General features: G+C 41.4%; 1 protein-coding gene across 2 annotated transcripts in view; it reads right to left on the bottom strand.

The window, feature by feature from the left end:
* The window catches only part of asic2 (acid-sensing (proton-gated) ion channel 2), a 362,875-nt gene that overhangs the window by 24,578 nt on the left and 313,869 nt on the right, over positions 1–24,428 (bottom strand). For both annotated transcript variants that reach the window (XM_073494605.1, XM_073494604.1), the window contains exon 2: positions 5,192–5,342. In XM_073494605.1, the coding sequence (XP_073350706.1) occupies positions 5,192–5,342 (151 nt within the window). The remainder of the gene's footprint in view (positions 1–5,191; positions 5,343–24,428) is intronic.

Raw genomic sequence — 24,428 nt, 5'->3', positions numbered from 1 at the left:
TGAGAAAATTGATCTGTTGATGTATGTACGTTCAAAGTTGGAGTGTGGGGCTTTTACATACAAGGCTTTGCCAAACGAGTTCACACAATGCTGATTAAGCCAATCGCGCCCAGTTAAATCTCTCTGTCTTTCCCAGTATACTGGATAGGGTTGAGGGAAAACGCGACTGAAACGATTGTCTGGTAAAGAAAATGTCCCTTTTACAATTAAGAGAATCATCTGAGCGAAATGTGTCATTAGTTCAGTCAAAGTTAAAAAAGAATAGAAACATCTGTAAATAAATCTCTGTAGCGCGAATCAAGGCTGTTCTGCTTATATTTTTAACTTTTGGGTAGTCCCACCCACTTCTGGTCTAAACCCCGCCCATTAGAGTGTGAATAATAATAACAGATGCAGTTAAGTGTGTACTCGCTCATTAAATCTGGTCTCTGTGGCGACATTCCTGGTTTTCCAGAGCTGAAAGGGGGAGTAACTATAGCAACGGAGTAAGCTACAGCAACTAGCAGTACCTGGGAAGAGCGTCTGATGCTCCAGATAATAAAAGAAACTCGCCTTTCAGAGAAAAACATAATGTTTCTGATAATTCTTCTAATTATTGCAGAGAATGAGAGTGACTTGTACAGGTTTGGTTTTGGAGACAGCTCTGTGTTGTCCTACTGAAACAACTACAGGCATGTTTGTCAGTAACACCACTCTCCCTCTCATCCCTCAACATCTCACATTTCTCCAGTTTTCTGTCACATTCAGGACTGTGTCAGGCCTGGTCAGTATTGTTTGGTTAATGTGTAAGTGTGAGTGATGAACACGTGGAGACTGAAAGCTGGAGCACAATTTCATGGCACTGTCAGTCCGTTGATTGGTCCAACTGAAATATCTCAGCAGCTGTTAAGGTTTGTACAGACATTCATGGTTCCCATATGATGAAGATGAACCCTGCTGACTTTCCACTAGCGCGACCATGAGGCTGCCATCTTTGGTTGTTAGTATCATATGTTGACACCTATGAGATAGATTGCTATGAAAATGGAGCAGATATCTATGCTGCCCAGATGATGAATCCTACTGACTTAATTATAATGTGTCGAATAGTTTGGTTTTTGACCAAATACGCATATGCATATGATGGCTGAACCTGCTGTAAGTGACGCATGCTTATTGCATTATTTCCCCATTATTCTGTTTGTCAACACTTGAGTTATGTATGTATTTGTCCTGCTTGTGGATGTATTCACCAGTATTTGCTTAATCCACAATCTGAGGCTGCAACTGAGAAACTGTCACATCATGCTGGGCTGAGTTGTTGTATTTGCACTGTTTGCACAAAATCCTATTATTGTAATGAATTGACTTTGTGCAGGCTCAGAAATAAATCGCAATTTACAACAAGGCTGAAAATAATGTGAAATGTCCTCTCAACAGCAGCAAATGAGCACAAATGACAGCTCGTGTCACAGTGCAGCTGGAGTTCAACAACATCAGCATGAATTAAAAATAGATTGTGTCAGGATAATGCTTTATTATTTAACAGGTATGTCTTGCAGCCATTTTGAAGCAAAAGCAATAGTTTGCTACAACATACACACACAGATGCACACACACATTGGAGAACATTACACTGAACAAACACCACAAGAGACATAAGTACAAGTCATAAAAGGATCAAGGACTTTCCACTTCTTCTTTGCACATGGTTTAACCTGTTGTTGAACAAAACATTCTCTCTGTTCCTTTCAGGTGCTTCTCTCAGAGTGTTTTTTTTTTTTTCTACCATCGCTTTGATTTAATAACAGCAGACTCAAAGAGCGCAGACACATGGCCAGATTTTAGCATTGCACTCAAATCTCGCCTTTACTCGCCTCGTTGTTACATAAAATGGAAGCCAAGATCTGTGATGATGGATGGCACGCTGACAGAAAACAGAGAAACAGAAAGAGGTATAACTGGAGATACAAAGTAAAGTGAGAAGGAGAAAAGACATTAAAAAACTCAATGCAACACGTCTTCTCCCTGATCAGGGAAACCAATAACTCCATCAGTCTGTGCATCTCTCTCTCACATTTTTTTTTATCACTATTGATGATTAAAAATAGATATAGTGGGTGAGCAGGATGTAAGTGGTTGCTTGGGAACTCTGAAATGTCAGATTTTCAAGTTAAGCTTCAATACATGTGTGCCGATTTGATATAAAACAGAACTCTGTGATGTGTATGATTAAAAAATAGTGTGCATCGAAGAGGAAAAGGAACTTGAATGTCATCACATTTTCCTGAACTGTGATGTGTTTGAAAGGCTTTTCTCCATGGTGCAAACATTTTGTAGCTCCGCTGTTGAAGGGAATCATGTTGTGGGTGCTGAGTGTGGAGACAGACTTTGATCAAGACTGCTTAACGAGGCCGGTTCGACGCCCAAACTTCAGATGACTTCTTAAACAGGTCAATGTGTAGCAGGAGTTGAACTAATAATTCAACTCACCCAAAAATTAGAGATATGAGAGTGTGTTTGAACAGATGCAAAAATCATTTTCACATAACAAAAACTGTTTGTCACAGTGAATGTGCCGGGAGCTACTTTTAATTACTTTGATGTTACTACTTCAAACATTTCTGAAATCAGCCGTCACAAAAACAAGAAGCTTGTGTTTGGGATCGAAACTCAGAGAGGGCAACATGTTTTCGCAGAGATGCAAGCATCACGGCTGAATGGCAAATGGAGTGAATTTGTATGCTGCTTCTCTAGTCTGCCGGCCACTCGAAGAGCTTTACAACACATGCCACATTCACCCATTCATACACGGTCCCGTGTTCAGCACTAACGAGGAGTCTGTCTGGCTGACAATCCATACTGTCGGGGGTCTGTTTGTGAGAAAGTCCAATATCCAATTGCAGAATGAGGTACTCAAGCCCAGAGTTAATTTTCCAATTAGCTTCATACGTGAGATTGTGCTGAATGCTGAGATGAAATCAACAAACAACATTTTGATGTAGCTGAATTTATTCTCCAGGTGGGTGAAGACTGAGTGGAGGGCAGTGGATATACAAAGCACCCCACAATATTTCTAAGCTCAGCAACTCACACACAAACCGATTTGATGTTTGATTTCATGTTCAGTACCCTGCCTAAGAATCGAACATAGAGTGTGGCCCAGGACGCATCTTGCTGTCTGCACCTGTCCGAGTCCAAGAGAGTCATAACTGAGCCTGACCCAAACTCGACGGGCGTTCTGTTTTTGTTTTACATCTGGACCTGACTTGAGCTGGACGCAGTAATTGTAAGCTGAGGTAATAAGTTTCTGTTACCCTAGTTACAGACAGTGTAGGTGACCGTGAAAAGGCATTTTCTAGGCACCTCTATGGTTCGGTATCAATGCAATAATTGAATCACCAACCAACTAATTAGTAGACCAACTTGCTATACCTCCTGAGCCGCAGCCACTGCAGCTGACATCCATATGATAAAAAAATGACAGTAAAAGCAACTTGTCGGTAAAACATAGTCTGATCTAGACTAGTCTTGATTTCTTGATTTCCTGGCGCCCTTCATGTACATACAGTATATAAGGTCGTTTTATGTTTAAGACAGATGACAGACCAACACATCCAATCCACTTATTCTTTCCATAACTGAGCATTTTGGCCAGCAGCAACGTGAGGAGAAAGCCTGGTATTCGGGCAACAGGCCATCTGATTTACTCCCACCACTCAAACTTCTATCCATCTTGCTCCCTTTTCACACTATAAAACATGCTGTTTTTTTAGTGTTTGTCCATCATGATGAAGAGAGGAAGAGGATCACGGCTGTCCTGCAGCTCCCTGGACAGAGCAGTGTGTTAATAGAACCCCAGAGACCGACGATACGTGTGGGGTTGGATGGAAAATAGGTAATTGTTGAGAGAAGATGGGGGAAGAGTCAGTGTGCAGTGTTTGTGTGTGTCGATCATGTCTGCACAGTGCAGGGCCCTGGCTCAGTTAAGGAGACGTGGCGCTCCCTGCTGAGGCTGACTCAGCTCATCTGGGTTAATTAAACCACACAGGGATAAACAAGGGCACAGGAAACTGGATCCTGCAGAGAGACGAAGCATGCTGTCAGGTTGGTGGCTGGAGTACAGCATGTTCAAATAGAAATTAAACCAGGAGGGACCTGCTGGCCATGGATGGACATGAGGAGGGTTGATAGAAAGCAGACTTTTTCATGATGGGTCTTCTTTAAGTTGAGCCCAGAGTCAATAATGTCCATCTGCTTTGCTGCTCTTGGCTAGCTGCTCTGGGAACTCCCCAGTCTGCCCTCCCACTGGTTCAGACGTGAGCCGGCCAGTCAATGAGCTTCACTGTGGAACCACTCAGGCAGCAATCTCCCTACAAAAACACTCAATCTGAACCACTAACAAGATCTCGAATGCACACATATCAGTATGGATGATAATATGAAGCTGCTCTACTCTATAATAAAGATTATCAAAAAGGGCCCAGCGCTCGACTTGAAGGGTTTTGAATATTCAGTATGATCACTGCAAAGTCTATGTGCTCTGAGGAAAAATATCATCACAGCCACACAGGGCTGGAGGTGCAGAGACTGATAATATCTTTTGTAGTTTGTTTAGAGTCTTACTGAGAGCGAGCACCACAGCAGAATAAATAAAACACAGTCAAGAGTTTAACAAGAAGTGCTACAAAAAGGGGCCAGTGCGTTAAAAATCTGCCTTTTAGTAATTGTGTTTGCAAACCCTTCAGTCCTTTAAAACAACAACTGTTAACCACAACAATAGCAGCTATAATATTCAAGAAGATTGCTGTTTGAAGGCCATAACATAAAACAAACAAAGCTGATAAAGATCATCCCACACATCTTCAAATCGTACACATTTCCAGAGCATTATTTGATTTAAAAATGTAATAAGAGTTTCTGGGTGTGAAACTGTCCCTGAAGTGATTCCGTCAGGAGGACACAGAATCGTTTCTGTGTTAATTATGGCTAAATTAAATAAAGGGAATGAAAAAATAATTTGTGGCCCAAAGGCTCAAGCGGGGAAATAAAATGTTAAATACGTTTTTATTTGATTTTCATCACAGTCTCAAATTCACTTTGAGGCTTTGATGTTAATGCACATCTTCAGTTTGGATATGTTTAAACTTTTTATTAGTGGAAGAGCCTGGAACGGTTCGGTGTGATTTACAATGAAGAGAGACATGCCTACCTGTGTCCCCCCACACCGGCAGGTACTCGTCCTGCTGGATGTCCAGCATGATCTCCAGGCCGTTTCCCGTCCCTCCTTTCATGGTGGTGCGGAGTGTCTTCCCCTCCTCTTCAGCGTTGAACATATAGCACTTCCCATACCTAGTGAACACCTGAGAGGAAACACAGAGAAAGAGGACGGATTAGTGATGACTCATAAACACTGATGACCATGTTGTAAAAATAACACTGCAGTAGAATCACTTGCTAAAAGTACCAATTTCCTGCAATGAAGGAACCGTTGTTTAGCCAAGAGCACCAATTTAGAAACTTGTATATACTTTCAGAGTTTGATTACCCTCCTAAACAAAGTAGCAACCCAGCAACCAAACATTGTCCATCTGCGTTTGCTTCTTTTGTAATAAAACCTTTTGTATATCGGCAGTTTTTACTCCATTTGAATTACAAGCTTAGGCAGTGCTGTGTCAGTGCTGGAGAAAGGTCTGGCTGCACCAATTCTCATTCTGGTACTGGGGAAAACAATGCTCTGGTTTGTTTATATCTCTCTAAACTAATTACAGTCGTCTTGGATGGTACTAAACTTGGAAATTTCAGCGTGTAGATTGCTAGCTCTTTCTTCCACAGACAGCGAAAGGAAGAGGGGAATGCTGCCTGAAATAAATACCCAATGACAAGCTTTATACCAAGTCTACACCCAGTGAGTCAGACTATTTTAAAGGTACTGATTTGTAGAATATGACCAGAATTCAAAGGTAGCTCCAAAAAGGCAGGGGGCTACATATCATCAGATAACCAACAACTGCTGCCCTTTGCCAGCTATCTTTGGCTGTAGCTACCATTAGCTAATTAGGTCAAGGCACAGTTAGCTGTGGAGCCATGGCCCTAGAGTTTGTCTGGACTGAAACCTCGGCTCGCAGGGGGAGTCCCCCTGGCCAACGAGGAGCAGCTCAAATGGATTTGGCCAGCTGACGTGAGAGTAAACAAGGCTGGACACCGAACAGACCGAACGACGAAGTGGTATTACGAGACAGGACAGGCGGGGGCTAGCTGGTTAGAATGCTAACTTCAGTAGACATTTCTGCAACACAATACATAGATTACTCTGACGTAACGTCAACACTGTTGTTTCTTCACACTGTTGATAATGTTGGTTTATTTTTTTTAAGGCTTTAAAGCTAAATTCTGGCCATCTGGCAAATCTCACAAATGTCTCCTTGAAGGATATGTCAGGCAACTCTAACATGCTATAATTTTGCATGTGAATGGTACTATACCTGTTCTAGGACTGTTTTTGTGCAGACTACATATATTACTAATATCTGTAGATGAATTGATAGAAGAGTTTCAGTGTTACAAGGCTACAACTTATCAATGCTCAAAAGCCCAACAGAAAGCTAATATCCTGGATTTCTTTTTCAGTCCAGAGTTATGATTTGAGTTCCCATCATGCTTTGGATGATTGAAACCAAAAGCGTAATATTGACGTACAAATATCAGTTAAATGGGAAACATTTGATACTTAAGGAAATGTTGTAATTTGATAAGTATGAGGCAAAAGTTACAAGGAGTACCTTCTTTTTAAAACATTTTAAAGCACATTTCTGGACAGAAATACTTCCGTCTCATCTTGTATCACTGGAAAGAGCAAGATTTATTGGCTGCCATGGTGACCATATGATGGCTGTGCACTCTTGTTAGACAGAGCTATAACTCTAATAATGGAAGGGGTCCACATTTGGACCCAAATTACATCAATTGAGTTCAAACGGTTAAAGCCATTTGTGTGATCACATCGGCCATGATGGCTATATTTTCTTTTTCCTTTATTTCACAATAATGGTCCATGTCCTCAGTGACTTCATACTGCACAAGCACCTACAGAAGAACCCTGAAGGCTACAGGTGTTATTTTGTGAAGTGTGTCTCTGTGAAGGAAAGGTCTGGCAATAAATGAAGGCTGCCAGAAAGCCACTCTTATTCAGTCTCACATTATCTGCCTTTCTTTCTGCAGGAGATTTCAGCTTCTGAATTGTGCACAGCTCCTGTTAGGTAAAGCCACTCAACTTCAAGTCAAAAAAAAAACAAATGCAATTTACCATGTAATCACTTAAAAGCAGAGAGCACCCTGCCATTACCAGAACCAAATTCATTCTTTCCTGTCTGTGTGTGTGTGTGTGTGTGTGTGTGTTTTAACAATGCATTTCTTCTTCCTACACTAATGTCTTTTTGTACCAACACCACTTCACCAACCCGAACCCACCAAATGGCTTTAAGGCATTTATGAATAATAGATTGACTTAAAATTGCAGAGTGAAGCTTATTTAAGAAGTATGTGGCTGTGGTTGTGCATGCGTGTGTGTATATAACACAAGCAAATGCGTTAATAAGCCTGAAGTTGTGAGGTCTCCACTCACGAACAGTAATCACCGTAATAACCATCTACTTCAATCCTGCAGTGAATGATTGAAAGGATGCCCTCTGGTTCCCTATCAGTGAAATTAAAATTGAAATATCAGTATGATGTTTTCATGTTACTCATGGATTACAATCTGTGACATATGTTGTTAAATGTTAGAGTAAATATAATCTTTTTGTGAAGCAGTGTTGGATCTTTACGTTCTGACACCATTTCCTCCTGGTATTCACATGTTCTCTGCATCAGGATATTTTAACTGCAAGAAGAAAAATGCATGTTGATGCAAGTGTGCAAATGTAAATGTATGCAGAATATATTGCACTCAGAATAAGATTGGATTGGCCAGACCTGGCTCACACTTTTATCATGTGTATGTAAATGGCATCTAAAAACTCGGACCAAATTCTGAAGAAAGAAATGTGCTTACAGAGTTGACAGGTCCTCAAAATCCACCTCATCCTGCAACAAAGCTGTTGACAACAAAAATTACTTGGCACTGTACGTTTTCTTTGTGTTGCAATTTCACGTTTCTTTAGGTTCAATTTGCAGTTTAATGTTGCGACAACACTGTGCTTTTGGTCTGGTTAGGTTTAGGCACAAAAACCTCTTGATATGAGTTAGGAAACGATTATGTTTTGACTCAAAATACCTGTTTATTTTATTTTGGTGACTGGGCTGAGTTAAAAGTTTCTCTAAGTGTCTTGCAGGATAACTATTGTTAGCCAAGTTAGCAAGGCCACCAAAAGGTTGTCTATCATGTGCTTTGTAGTGGAGTCATGTTTGTTAAAAGTCAGCCAACTCCACCCTCCTAAATCTATACACTGAGATCCGATCACGACTCAAGACAAAGATTGTTCATCATTATCCAGATAACAGATGCAGTCAGTGCCTCCTCCACTTTCCGGTATGACTTTTAACAACCTCCACACAATCATAAAGCGTTCAGCAGCATTCATGTGAGAGTTTATGTATTTACTACTTTCTGACTTTGACTTTTTGTGTTTCACATTGTGGTTTAGAAACTTTTCTGAAAGCTCTGATGTATCGAGATAAAAAATTCAGCAGTGAATAAACAAGAAGATAAATGAATGTCAGCCGATGACTGCTATTCCAAATAATTAAATGCAAATTCAATGGATATAGTGTTGTAAACACTGGGATGTTTCCATCACAACCTTCCAACCTACATGATTCAAACAGCTGCAGACTTGGTGGATGCAGCTGTCTGTTTTCTACGCATGCAGACGGAGAGCAGACATGTTGAATGGGATGATTATTGTAGTTATGTGTTAATAAGGATCAAGAGGCACTCCAGTCGACGAGAACTGGATTTGTGCCTGTTACTAAAAGACTGCACTGCATTGTGGTCTATCAAGGCTACAGTTAGTGTAGATTATTATCAATCTTCGCTTCTTCTGCAGTAAATCTTCTGCCTTTATTGGTAAGGATGGGCTAAAATTTCTGAGCCAAGAAAGGCACACTTTGTCTTCACTTTTGAGGGGCTGAAAACAGCCCATATGTTTACCACTGATGGTTTATGTGGCTGAGAAAGAAAACAAAATGGAAGGCAAAGTGCACCGTCAGTAGCTGCTTTCTCACTGCTGAATTGGATGGATTTTTCATTTCATGCTCCTCCTCCTTTATTGACACTGGCCTTCTCATGGATGGTTTACTGACATGATTGATCGACTACCTAATGCCATACCACCACAGAGGTGGTGCGGATTGGAAGAATATGAAGTACCACATTACAGGTTCATTCACCTATGCTAAACAGAGGTGCTCCCGACAGATATGTATCTGCACAAAATAAATGACACGCTAGGAGTGTCGGAGCACAGCGGCGAGGGCAGCAGATTAATATTCATGGCACCATCACTCCTCGTTTGCAGGTACAAGATGTGGCAGGGTTTTTTTTTCTCAGACTTCTCAGTGCCTTCCCAGATACACCACAGAGGTCTAATATGGTGGTGGTCAAACACTCGGCAATCCAACCACATCTTTACCGCACAGAACACAGTCTCATGAGCAGAAACAATGTGTTGACATGGACTCGATAACCTTGGCTTTCCCCGACTCAAATGTAATGATGCCTCGGCCGGACTTCATTTACGCAGCAGTCCAAACACAGATTGAAGTGTTTCATTAAACCCACCCTGGCTAATTGGTCAAAGACTGAAACAACAACTTTAATTACCAGTCATTTGCAATTCCATTATATATTTGTGTGCGTGTGTAACAAAAGCAAGATTGGACTCAATATCCTCCACTGGAAGCTTTCTTCTTTCTTTTCTGAGAAATTGGCTCCCAAGAGACGACTGTCAACATCTCTCTCGCCCCTGGATTTCTTATAAAGGGAGGAATAGCTTTCAGAGGGACACTGCTCTCTCCTCCTTCTCATCCTTTGTCAAGACTGATGATGTTTGACAGACAGGACCAGGGCCGGGTCAACATCCCATTAGACCTCAGCCAGACACAAAGGCTCCTCCACAGCCACGGGAGGACAAAGACACTAACAAAACCTTGACAGTGGGGTTCTGTTATTTTGCAAATCCTGGCCGCTGACCCTGCCTCCGTCTCTCCCTCTTCCTCACTTCCCTCCTGATCTGCCACCTCAGGTAGAGCTGTCAGACGGGAGACGGTAATGAGTTCTCAAACCTGTCCTGAAATGGAGAATAGCGCGAGAATCACTGCTTTGCCTGAAAAATGTAAAATGGTAGAAAGACTTATCAATTCTCATTCAACAAGTAAGTCGCACCAGTGAAAAGGCAAATTGAGAATATTGACTATCACTGTATGTGTTAGGAAGTTGGTCCCAGTTGTCATCTCAGTCAATGAAGGGTGCAGGCTGCGACAGACCAGATCATAACCTGTGCTTGGGTGGCACTCAATCAATATAAGTGAGACAAAATAGATTTCCAGTTCTTATTTGATTTATTAACCGTCCACATGACCTAGTCAAAAGTAAGGTGTAATCTGTTCTGTAAGTAAAGCTGCACTAATCAATATTTTTGTAAAAATAGCTGCTCAAATGATTACGTGTAATGTCAAAGGTCACCTGACTCTGCAAACCCTCTCAGGTACGGAGCATTCACCACACATCCTCGTACCCAAACGATTGGACAGGTTGATTGCCAGTGACTCCCAAAACGTCATGTATCACTGATCCCAAAACATGGGACGCAAACAGCGGTCTCCTGGGTGAAAGTCCTGTGCTTATTTGACCCAACCATCTGATACTGATTGGATCTGACTGAGACAGACAATCACATGATAGCCACACCCTAAAGCATCCCCTGCTTCACTGTCTAATCTAAATGGGACCATAATTTACAAAATGAACATCACGCTGTATTAAAGATGGCCTGAAACTAGATATTGAGACCATAAACTAATTAGGAAACTGTTCACCGAGGTAAAAAATCAAGTGAGAAGTAAGGTAATTTTCTCACAGGCTTATATACATTCAGACTTCTCTTTGAACCCAATGCAGTTGATCACTGCTGGCCATTAGAAATGATGCAGGTTTTGCAGTTAAACTGCATTGGCTTCACTTTTCAGGCCAGAAAGCTCCACCCATATTATATACAGTCCATGGGGGCATTTTAGCATCTTTGAACTCATTGTCTTGGTCTTTACAGCTCATAACATTTCTGTTTGATTTACTTTTACAGATCCCGTGAGCGAGTAGCTGGTGACCTCTGTGGACCATTTAGTAGCTAAAGAGTCTGATATTTCCCTGAGAAAAAAAGAGAGTGATTATTGGACTTTCATTTGTCAGATGCAAGAGATGAATGCTAATGTTGCTCTGTGTCTGCTGGATGAATAAACAGGTAACTGCTTGCCTGCATGTTGGCATAAATCAAGTTAATTTGTCATTGTTGTTTTCTCAGCTTGTTCCAACTGCCACTGCTTGGCCAAGAGAGAATAAGAAATAAATGAATGCTCTAAAAGTAACAGAAAGTTTCACTTCATACTGCTTCTGCCTCTTGTTCTCGTTGTTGCTGTTAAATTCTGAACATCGTATTGATATAAAATGTCGGAGAAGTCACATTCTGTTGCTGCCAAATCACATTAGTTCCCTCCTTTTCAAGCCAGAGGTCTGAGAGCCAACCTGCAACAGAGAGCACGTGTAGCTATGCTGCCAATTAAAATGCCTTTTGACCGAACAAAACACGTCTCATTAGTATTCACAGCAGTGAGTGTGAATGTCTGGAAGTGCGGAGCTGCAAACACGACATGACCTCGCCTGTTTGCAGTGTATTGCCTCCCACAGAGTAGAAGTCAGAAATGACATGGCCATTAGCGTATATTCCTGTCATGATGAAAGGTCAGTTGTTGGCTACAACCACCCACAAATCCAATTATTAAACATGCTCCTGGCTGATGCAAAAAAAGGCAAATACATGTGGAGAAAAGAGCAATAGTTAGTGAAACACTGTATCTCTAAATATATAAGTAGTCACTAAGCTTTTCATGTTGGACCACTCTGAATTCATTTTGCTTTCTTGCATACAATCCTATTTTGTTATCAGTGCTTTGCAAATGTCTTGCTGACGTGATGCCAAAAGACTGGCAGCTTATTGCTCCGGAAAAGGGATGCAATCTTTTCTTTATTTTGTGCTCCCATTCCCACTGGCCCTCTTATCTATCTCCTTCCATCCATGTGGCGTCCAAGCCATCAAAACACCCTGAAGTGCCCCACCATGTTTATTTATTTAAATACAACTTTTAATGTCACTGACACAGCAAAGCCGAATCAACCACAAGAAAGGGCTTTGCCAAATCTGCCACGTTGGCTCCTGTTCAAACATCTTTTTCAGTCTTTGCGCTGATTCAGTGATGCAGGCAGGCCATTTTCCGTTAAAATCGATAAACAGAAGGACCAGATGATGAGTACAATGCATTTGTAATATAACGGCCTTTTTGAGATTGGACGTAGCTTCCTGAAGAGGCTGCTCATCGGGTACTGCGTGCTGACTTTGCTATTACTTTCTGTCAGTTGTGTTGTTCATGCACCATTATAAACCACAGACAGTTCTTTCCACAAAATTACAGTTCCTGAGATCTGCATTTATTTTTTTCACTGGATGACATTACCCTGTCACCCCTCTTGTATTTTTCCATTACAGAATAAGCAGGTAATAAGACACTTCTCTCACTCGCTCATCCTATTTGCTTCGCTGGCAGGCGCGACATAAAGCAAAAAGCACTGAAGAGTAAATTGAAATGTTAAACATAACAGTCAGCCTAAGACTTTTATCACTTCTCATGAAGTGGCTCCAAGTTTCAAGGTTATACCACTCTTGCACGAGCTGTCTAGTGCGATCAGGTGCTATTGTTTGACAAATCAATATCCATTATGGGAGAATTTAGCAGGCGTTTTATGATAAAACCAAAGCAGAAGGGGAGCTCGAGGGTTAGGAGAGAGAGGGAAGAGAGAAGCCTTTTATCCTCAAGCTTACTGGGAGGAGAAGAGAGAAGTAAAGTTTATGAAAACGGTCTTTGAGTTGCAAGGTGTGCACTTTCTCCGCTGCTGAGAAGTGGTTGTACTGCGATGGGGATAAATAATGCAGAGGGCTGCTGTGTTAGCGACAGGGTTGGCGCTGAGTGTGGGAAAGGAGGGGTTTAACACACGTGCACACACACACACGCACACATACACACACATACAGCTGCTTCCCTCATCATTATGGCTTTATGCACGCCACTCCACTACCTGCATGCCAAGCTAGCTTCCCATGCATCTTAAACTCCCTCACATCCAAAACATATTTCATGTCGCATTCAACAAATTCAGCCATTAATGTTGCCTGTGGGGAGTTTTATGGAACATATTTACCACTGCCCCCTAATGTAAGTTTACCATGCCAGTCAATAATCTTTTATTTTACAAGACAGCGCATGCAGCAGGTAGGACAAAAAGGATTGCAGTCACTGCTGCCAGCGTGGTATTCATGCTCTCGGAGAGGAGGGAAAAGGGAGGGTGGCAGAGACGAAAGAAGGAGAGCGGGGGAGATTAACATGAGAGGAGAAAGCGAGGAACTAATCGTGAATCAAAAGCAAAACACTCCTCTTGTGTGAAAAGGTGATTTAAATCCCTGTGGCTGAGCTCCGACCAAGGTTAGTGCCTTCAGCGTGGACTGCTTGTAGAAGATTTCTTCGGCCTAATGGAGTTCACACAAGGACATTGTAGAGACAGAGAGGCTTTCACCTCTGCTGGGAGGAACATATCGATCTCCACGCTGCTTTCCAACAGACAGATGTTGTGTTCAGCTGTGTCTTCTGCTCTGATTTCTGATCTGTTTCACCAGCATCGTGAAAAGGCTTTCATCTTTTGCCCAATCCCTTACAATCAGTGAAGCCTAAACTGAATATATGTCAAAGTTTGATGAGCTTGTGTTTCACGTTATGAAGCTACAGGTGGAGGATCCGGTTAACAAGAAAGCATGCAGCAGAAGCTGGGAGGATCAGGAAAGGATCTAACAAGAGTGTTGCAGTGTAATCCACATCACAGCTTAGGAAATGTGATTATTTGCTTTCCTCCCCAAAGTGAAATGCGAACACTGATTAGAAAGAAATCATGTGCAGAGCTGCAGTCAAGATGGGGTTAGTCTGTCTGAGACTGGAGGCAGGAAAAAACATCTAACTTGGCTCTCTGTAAGTGAAAATATGTCTACCAACACCTCTAAAACTGTTATTATGACATGACTTTTAGGATCTGTCGGAAATAAGTGGAGGGTCAGCACTGAGGTCACACATGAAGACGAGTCTGACTGGTCATTAGTCGACAATAATACAACAATCAGAAATGTTCTGTCCAGATAGAGATTCTAAAACATACCAGATGCTCTGTTTGTCCTGAATTTTAAATCTGTATAAATCACTCTGTAAAGCTTATTTGGATCATTTTTATGTACAGTAACTTGAGACCAAGTATTCCTGTGGCACTAACAACTCAGTTGGCAGGCTGTAGTGACTTAATGAATAGCAGAAACACTGAATTTTAACTAGAATATAGATTGGTCACGTCATGGCCAATACCTGATCCACTTAATAACAGCAGCATCTGTGCCAATACTCATCCTCTATATTGGATTGGTGCATCCAGTAAATAGCCACTGTTAATAGACACCTAGGACAAACAAAAAAAACTCATGAAATGTCAAGAAAGGAAATATTTTACAGTTATTATCTTAAAACACACATTCAATCATTCTTAACTTTAAACAATCTAACTAACCTCTGATTTGGATGAAATAAATCCTTAATTCACATTTAGATGTTGAAATTTCCTGGCACTACATGCTGTTTTCACCTGCTTGTCCATCCCTGTCTGAAATCACAGTCCTGATTGGAGCCACTGTAAATCACCTCTGTACTGTATTTACTGTCATTAAACTGACTTCCGTCAGTGTTGATGGCTGTGTTCAGTCCCAGTTTGCCCTCAGGCTGCTAATCCCGGCTGAGCTGAGACTGGTTGCCCGTAGGGAAGCCCCGGGGTTTGAGGACTCAGTCCAGGCAAATTACTGTCAGCTAACTGGGACACTCCACGGTTAATTGAGCTACTTGCTAATAGCAGCTAGTCACTACAGCCAAATATATCTCCAGTATACATAGCAGCAGTAAGCGGTTATACCGCCCCCTATAGTTTTGGTACTACCTTCCAGTTATGGCCATTTCTTACAAAAACCTGAACTACCTATATCAAGGAAAGAACAGATCCAGTCCAGTCCTACAGCTACAGGTCACATCAAGCCAAAGGTTGATCAACTCAGGACTTCTTTGTAGCATCTTTGCCAAAGTAGAGGTTGCCAGGTATGTGGCTGAGCACAATGTTTGGTTGTATGCCCAATGTTACCAAACCTGGCAACCTCACTGTGACGTTGTGAAGTCATTGCTTCTGTTGCTCACCAAGAAAAAACTTCCAACTCATAACTCCTACTAATTCTGATTGTTTTCCAATTATTCTTTAAAGTCACCTCTAGCTTGAAAATCTTCCAGTTGGTTTTGAAACAAAGGTGTCAATCGTCTCTCTAATCAGTATTCTAGAGCAGAACAATTTGTTCAATAAGCTCCATAGCTTGCAAGGCGGTATGTCTCTATTGTAAACAGAAAAGGTGCATTAAAATGTATTTATCTCTCGACTCTTTGCCCTGTGCCACTTCATTCCTCTCCTTATTAAAGTGTGTACTCAAGGTCCTCAGGTTCAGGCAGTGCCTCAGAAAGACATCAAATAAAAGAGAAGTTACTTGGGGTTGCATATCTTGTACTCCCTGAATAATAATTGTACTGCTCTCTTTCCCCTCAACTGCGCTTCCTTCTTGCAGGTACAGAAAACTTTTAATATTAAAACGACATGGACTCTCTCGCTCTCCGTCTCTCCCGGCTTGTCAGTCATGTCAGTGTACAGAAGGAGTCCAGATATAGCGATGGTCTACCAGCTGTCAGCCCAAACTCATCAATCACATCACACACCCAGTCATTATTTTTAATAAGTCACCTCTCGCTGATGGCCGGTGGGGTTCTATCTCACCTGTCAAAGTCTGGCTGTCTCTCCCCGGGCTGATGCGAGGCTGAGTAATGGGCAAAGGGTGGGGGACTTGTGGCAGGTCCTAATCACAGACAGGAAACCAACTCGTCTGACTGGATGACATGTCTTGTCTTCTCACAATGATATGAGGAAAAGATGACGGTCTTTGTGCAGCTGCTAAAATGTGCTTAATGCACTGGGAAGATTACAGCCATTGTCACCTACAGCCTTTTTTCCATTTGGTCTTTTGAAGAGAAAAGAAACCCTCTGATATTGAAGAAGAATCATCTAAGAGGAAAGGACTGCTCTCCTGGTTTGTGCAACTTTTCTTCACATCAGGTCTTTATCCTTGACAAACACTACTGATATATTAGACCTGGCAACATGGTGGAGCTTCTTTAACCATGATATGATCAATAGAAGCCTCATTATCCCTTAGTATCCAATGGAGTTTCCAAATGGAGACGAAAAGATCGAAAACAAAACACCCATTAACTTGTTCAATGTGGTAACAACAGGGTGTCCAGTCACATACGCTCTACAACCAGATACACACTGTTTTATCCAAGTAGGGATCAGTTTTAGTCTATTTTTTAGTCAGTTCAGAGTGCAATGCAAAGCCAAAGGATGTGGAGGTCGAAGCGGTGTCCAGTCACAGGTCTGCAATTAATGTGTTATTTACCACAGCAGCAGGACTCCAAGGATGGTGATGTCAGTCAGTTAGTTGACCATTTTGGCGGTTCAGACTGTAAGAAGAAAAAACTCCAAACTCTTGAATGGATTTCAATGAAACTTTCTTGGACTTTTTGTAAAGTATTATGGTGATTTATTCTGGCACTACTAGCAGGTTTGCATTTGTAGTTTTGGGTGGAATTTACAACAACAGCTATTGGATACATTGCCATGAAATTTGGACTTTCATGTTCCCTCATGGTGAAATGCAAGAACTTTATCTCTTGTGAAATGCCATACCAGCCAATACTCTAACCCTTTCCAAGAAGTTTCCCTATTTTAACCCTTTCTCCCACTGTGCCCCCGATTGGTAATTTCTCCCCTTCTATTTCATCGTCATATCAAATAGATTTTTCTCAGTTTGTGTGTGGGATACTGTATGTCGTGGCAACCCAATCAAGAGGCAAGGGTGAGCAAAGGTCCCAAGAAGAACAAATACGCTTCCAAAGTTTACTCGACTTGGTGCGAGATTTTGCCCTATATTGACATTTGCCTCCTGTCTCACCTGCGTGTCCTCTTGTCTCCACTCTGCAGACTGCAGTCCGGCATCATTTTTCCTTTCTCTTCATCTTTTTGAATGTCTGTCTGGCAATAATGTCTCCTGAACACACAAACACTCTCACATGTTTGCACTTGCACTCTGAACATTTTAGATATTAACTTTCGATCAGATTTTTGTACATAGGTATGTTACATAGGTAAAACCCCATAGCTGAGTTCCCCCCCCAAACCAATAAGTCTATCCATGGCGGCCATAACCCTCACAGAATGGAGATAATAATGTGCAAAGCCAAACTTGTATCATGCATTGATTTATTTGCTTATTGCTTTTCTTGTTGATATTCAGGTGAGAAAGTGTAGCTCCCTCTGGAAAAATTATTTTCGTCCTGTCTTATCTTATTCATGGTGGAACAGAGCAACAGCAGATGCTCCAAACACACACACACACACACACACACACACACACACACACACACACACACACACACACACACACACACACACACACACACACACACACAATTGAATGAAAGTGCGAGAGTCAAGCTTTTCTATAAGAAGCCTCGGTTGTCTTGCTATGAAAAAACATCTCGCAGTATCTTGACAAGCTGGTGTTTTTATTGGAAAGTAAGAAATAAAATAACAGTGGGCCAAAAGAGGATAAAAGTCTTTGTGGGAAGTAACTCTTCCAGTATCCATACATTTTCCTCCTTGTGTAAGTGAGTCTCCCTCATGAATTTGCAATTTTGGCTTAGTTTCCCTGAAAATGAGGAGGAATAACCCTGGGATAATAACGTAGTGTAATGTACTGACCTGACAGCAGCTTGCAGCCAGGCTGGAGCAGCGTTTTATATTTGCTGTGCAGCAGAGCCACTGGTCCATGAAATAACACAGACAGAAATGAAATAACCGCCGATCATTGAGGTCGCTAATGATTTTGGAGCTACAATTTAAAAGATTATGTATGTGTATGACAGTAATCAAGGGAGAAGAGGAAAGAGACGGCACCCGTTTATAAATCACAAAATTGGTGTTTGGATTTTGTTTATTGCCACTCAAGCAAACAATGTACTGAAATAACAAATCAAAGCTGGAAAGGAGGAATACCAAATCAGTTTTCAACTGCTTCTTTGGTGATTTTTTGGCCATTTTGTTTCAGTCATATTGAATAAACAAGAAGAGGAGGGCAAAACTTGTGAAGGAGGGCTGATCACAGTGCCAGGAGTGGGCGGATTCCCAGAAGATCATGTTTAACTCCTGCTATTGTGCTGAACTATAATTACCACAACATTAGCAAAAATAATAATCAACTTCACGCCAACACCACTTATTTGCAAATTAGCAACCAAGCAATTGGGCGTTTCGCACAAATACTTAATCTGCATGTGAATTAACATAAAAATAAAGCTGCCTGTAGCCAAGAAGGATGCTCACAATAAGGCTTAAAAGATGAGGTGATTTAAACATGATAAGAAACTACTGAACCATACAAAGGTCTGATTGGTCTCAGTAACAACGTCCAGTATTTTGCTCTGACTCCAGGACTATCACATAATGGCTGCAAATTCAAAATGGTTCCTCTCATACCTGAGAATGAATCACAACTTTGGGTTTATTTTTTGCTGAATACAGCAGAGCAGCAGATTTTTGCACAGCCTGACTCCCGACTACATGCCCCTGGAAATGAGCTCACCAAATATACAGCAGACCCACACATTTCATAGACCACCATGGAAACATTAAGTACCTGCTCTGAATGCACATGGTGTGACTGTGAATCTCATATTCCCCGCTCTAGATGATGAACCACTCAACTCAGACAACTTGTTCTGTACTTTTATTCACACAGCAGGATGCAAACTGTACTTCAAGCAGAGCTTCGCAGGACTGAGCCAGAACAACTGTCCTTAGCCACGTTTGGTGAGAAAAATATGACTGCTTGTAACATATTGATTGGTAGTTCAGAAAGGGATCATGATGCAGGAATGGTTCAATAAGTTTCAATGCACCCACGCTGACAAAGCCTGTTTTCTAAAAGTTTTCTGGCCTGGTTCCAAACCTCTGAATCACCAACTCAATTTGCGATTCTTTCAGCGATTCAAACTGGTTTGGTGTTGTACTCATTGACAGCTCTTTCCCTCCGTTGGCAACCGCCCCTCCTGCCAATCATAGCTTTAAAAGGCAGGATATTGAAAACCATGAATAGGATCAGCACACCTATGCAGGTTGTTGGAAACCGACGATCGGCTTTTTCGATCGGCTTACCAAACATTAAGTTAACATCTCCAAGAAACTGCTACCAAGGCTTACATGGTCACCCAAAACTTCTTTTGACAGAATGAATCAACCAATCTCTGACCAGGCTCAGACCACATGGAGACACTGACTATGGATATTCAGGTGCTGCTTGACAGAGATGGATGGAATGATATTAACAAGCCAGCAGCCAACTTCAACACATATCATAGCATCTGAGAGCGCCTGGAAAGGAGCGTAAAATAGCGTGTTCACCCGGGTGTTACGTCTACATCACAGCTGAGCAGAGCAGAGCAATAAATACCAGTGACTACTGCAGGGTCAATTGATCTGGGAATAAATCCAGACACACAAAAGCCAGATGTTAGCAGTTGTTTTGGCCAGTGTGAAAAGGGGTTACAGTGTCGCTCTGGGTTTTACACCAGAGAGAGAAGAGAAAACGCTGCTAAATTTCTCTCCTCCTCCCCTCCTGGGTGTGAATGTTGGATTGTCTGTTTCTGAGAGTTACAGATGGCCGAACACAGCTCCCACCTAATGCTCCCTTGAAAAAGTGGTGGGAGTTTCAGAAGCTATTCAACCATCCAACAGGAACCTCTGACAAAGTATACTGGCCCCTTTCGGGCTAAATAAGTTTAGCAAACTAAAATCTCTGCAGTTCCAGCTGGACAGTGTTTGAATGTTTCATACCCAAAAGACAGATTTTAGGTGTTTCATTTAAAGGTGAGGCTGCAGTCTGCTGGGTAAAGTACTGGATAATTACAAGTCGTACCCTGCTTTCACTGTCACACAGAGCTGTTTGATATTCATATAGCAGATCAAAGGAAAAGGACACTCAGAAGCTGTGTCTCTGTCTGTAAAGTTGGTGCTCTTACTAATCCCTACACTCTGAGAAGTGGGGATCTGTGCACAAGGAGCAAAAAACAGCCGATGTTGTCCCGGACAAGCAGGGTTGTGTAAGAGGAGCATATGATTTGCATAGTAGTGAAATGAAATAATATGGCAATGGCTCCCCTCTGCTGTACGATAATATTACAGCAGCATTGAGATGACAAGTGACATGGACAGCTAAATGTAATTGGGGAGCCATCTGCAGAAATGAATAAAGCTGATCTTGCATTTCCAATATGTCAAAACCATGCGATGTCTCCCTCTATTATGATCCGTCAAACCGGAGCTCTCTCAATGGAAGCCTTGGTTTGCCGTGAATTCAGGGACGGAGCACTGGAAAAAAATAAATCAGATAATGTCGGCATTGTCTCATTCAGCTGCATGAAATTGGATAAAGTGAGGGGAAATGGAGGAACAGTAATGCTGGGAATGACTCGGAACAGATACAGCAAATATGAAAAAAGACATTTCCCTTAGTTTGTCATATTCATAGGCGTGGGGAGACAGAGAGAGTGTTTGGACTCCGATGTGAAACCTGATTAAATTATTGCCAGAGTGCTCTGTGCATAAGTGTGTGTGTGCTTTCTGTGAGAGTGTTTTGGCAATAAGAGCCTTAAATTCCTGAAAAAACATCCAATCAACAGATTATCAGTCATCTTGTGAAGCATTGTTAAAAATGGATTTGAGTGCAGGAACTGTTTTTTTTGTGTGTATGTGCTGTTTGTGCATGTGTTTATTGGCCGCCTCTGAGAAAATTGTTTCAAATGCATCTAATGATTAAATCAAAATTGATCGTGTTCTGAGTTACAACTAGAAGAAAACACTTTAAGATCCCTCTTACTGCTGAAGGGACAGAAGCATGATACTCTCTAACACTACTATACAGGGAGGTTGAGTTTGCCACCATACATTGAGCATACAGGGCAACGCGTACTGGCACTAGAGCATGGATACATGAGCTGAAGCTGCCCGACGGGTACTGCGTCAAGGTCACAACGCCTGTCGAGAGCGGGAGTCGGGTTTGGTTGTTACTTTCACTGACTTGATAAATCATGACCAACTTCACAAGCATGATGATTGCCCTCAAGGTGTGTCAATGCTCCTTAAAAAGCGGAAATTTTTATCATATATTGGTATTACTGGTATATTGGTATACACATATTGGCTCCCTGGATCGGCACTTACCTCATTAGATGTGAAAATATCGTGATAGAGAGCAGACATCAGAGAAGCAGCGAGGGAAAACAGCGAGGGAAAACAGCGTGTAAAGCCAGAATGTTTTCACAACTCAAGCTGTGAATTAAGGGTTTGTTCCAGCCAAACCAAAGTTGGTGATTGTTGGAACCAAGATGGTTTTGGCAGTTTTTTTGTTTTTGTTGTTCTATCAAGTTTGAATGAAGTGTGTTAAAATGACTGTTTCTGCAAATGGAGTCTGGTGGTTTTGGCGAGTGGCTGATTCTAGTTCAACAAAAAGAATCTTCATTTTCAACAAAAGGTCTATTTCTAGAGAGATCCTTTCCATAATGCTGTCAGACACAGAATAACAATCTGAGCCGCTCAGTGGCAAAAACAAGCCCTTTAAGTGGATGAACTTGGACATACGCAATTGCCTGGAGGGATTACATTGCAGCCTGTTTCTTGGCGATCTTGCATAGTACTGGAACAGTTTCAACTATCGGTGTCCCCATTAGTCTCTTTTACTCAGAATCACTGAAAAATAAGGTACAGAATGGAAAATACTGAAGTTTAAAACAAGTTTAATAATGCTGTAATTGCTATGATGTATTGCAAAATCTGATATTTTGGCATAAATTGAAATATGTTGTCAGTGAACATTTGACCTACATGTTCGATATTAACATTTTTGCAACTTGCCAAATACATTAATTAATTTCCTCAGGTTTGCATAAATTTGCGAGCTAAATTAGATTGTGATAGATGAATAGATTATGGAGTCCTTACTTTACCAAATTAGTTTTTTCTTGCTGTTATGTCTTCTTCTCTGAAGGAATTCCAGACAATAAACTAAAGATTTGTTGTGAGGAACGCTGTCTTCAAGGAATAATTACACTCAGGTCAAAGATCCTCCTTGTGCTCCCATCTGTCTGCACCGTGTACTCAAAAGCACTTAGTTTATTAAGTTGCGATTTGAGGTCTGAAACCAGGCTGACCTTCCACTGTGTCAGGAAACAAATATTGAGGGAGATGTCCGGGGGGATAATTAACCACTGCAACATGAAGCTGCTACATCTGGCCCAATCTGTTCACGCCACTTTGAAATTGGTTCAGTCCACTCCAGTGTGATTTATTTGACTTTGCTGCAACAGCGATGAAACGAACAACAGTTAAAACCAAATAGATTATGATGCTGATGGTCCTATGCCTGCCTGCACCTTCACAGCCTCATCCTGGATCAAGATTCGGTCTTTAGATCCTTTGGCAACACTGTCATGCAGTTACATCAGCAATACATCAATATATCCAGGCCACTCCCATGACATTATCAGCTGTTGGACAGAAAAGGACAAGCTTCCGCAATCCCTATTTCATGAAAAACATTTTTTTTAAATTCTATCTGTCCCAGAAAATGTCAACAACAGGGCAAGTAGTCCCATGGCTTCCACCTCCCACACAGAGGAAACTGACAAATGTCAGGCCTTCAATCACAAGCTGCTGGCCTTTTCCAAAGCTGAGGCAGCCAAAAACACAAGTTTCACCTCCAGAAAGAGGATGAAAAAGGGGGTAAATGAAAAGAATAACAGGGACAAACAGTCTGTCACCTTCAGTACATCACCTTCACTAAATGAAGCAGTCATCACACAACATTACCTCACTCAAATCAGGGACAAACACTGAATTTGAATGAAATCTCTCTGAGCGCGCACACACACACATAAAGGTATTGATTCTGCTCTTTTCTTCCTGATGGCTGAACTTGAGTCGATGCAGCAGCAGCACAAAGTCATACGGATTCTCCCCAAAAGACATGTGAATGCTCAGAGGTGGAGAGCAAGTCCATCTGTTCGTGTACACGTCCATCTGCTCCACAGATTCATCCCTTCCATCTACATTACCATCCACACCGGCCTGTTCCTATGACTGGGTAACTGGGTTTTGTATTATACACTATAATTAAGTTCTAATTAACTAACCAAAAAAAGCCTGCTGACAAATTCTGAAGCAGTCAACACCTGAAGTTTCTCAGGTTTCTCAATGAATTCTTGTCTGAGAAAACATCTTAAGGTCACAATCTCCTTCTACATTTGTTAGTTAGACTTGGAGCCCTCCCAGCAGACACTTGAATAGATGCTGAGGCTGTACATTGATCTGCATTGGCAGCGTGAAACTGTAAATAACTTGCTACAGTGAAAGTGTGTGAAATGATGAATGCAAGGTCGGGGGATTTATTGAGCTAAGAGGTTTTTCATTGTATATGATCCCATTAAATGTGGATGAGCTGATTTTCCTGCAAGAAACTATTACGACTGATTGCTTGAGTGTCTAGTGCTGAATAAGACCATAATTACAGTTTGTGCTGGAACTAATGATTACTTCAATTATTGAGGAAACTGAATATCATTTTTTAACAATAATATTCAATAATTTGTCCGAAAATAGCGGAAAATCTCTGTTATAGTTTTCACTAAATTGCTTGTTTTGTTCAGCCATAAGACCTATACTCAAAGACAATCACTTAACAGTGAAATAAAACAAAGGAAACAACAAATTATTATATTTAAAAAGCCGTACCAGCAAATTTTTTGCATTTTTATTCATCAATCACAAAAACAATTAATCATCAATTAACTGATTGACCAATCAATCACTCCACTGCCTAGCATGAATATAAAATGCTTTAAAGAGGCTTTAAAACTCATTTATATAATCAATATATGCTTCACTTATTCTCGTG

This window comes from Pagrus major, chromosome 23 (assembly GCF_040436345.1).
Source record: "Pagrus major chromosome 23, Pma_NU_1.0".
NCBI classification, from domain to species: domain Eukaryota; kingdom Metazoa; phylum Chordata; class Actinopteri; order Spariformes; family Sparidae; genus Pagrus; species Pagrus major.
The sequence above is the reverse complement of the archived record's forward strand: the minus strand, read 5'-3'. Positions and strand labels throughout refer to the sequence as shown.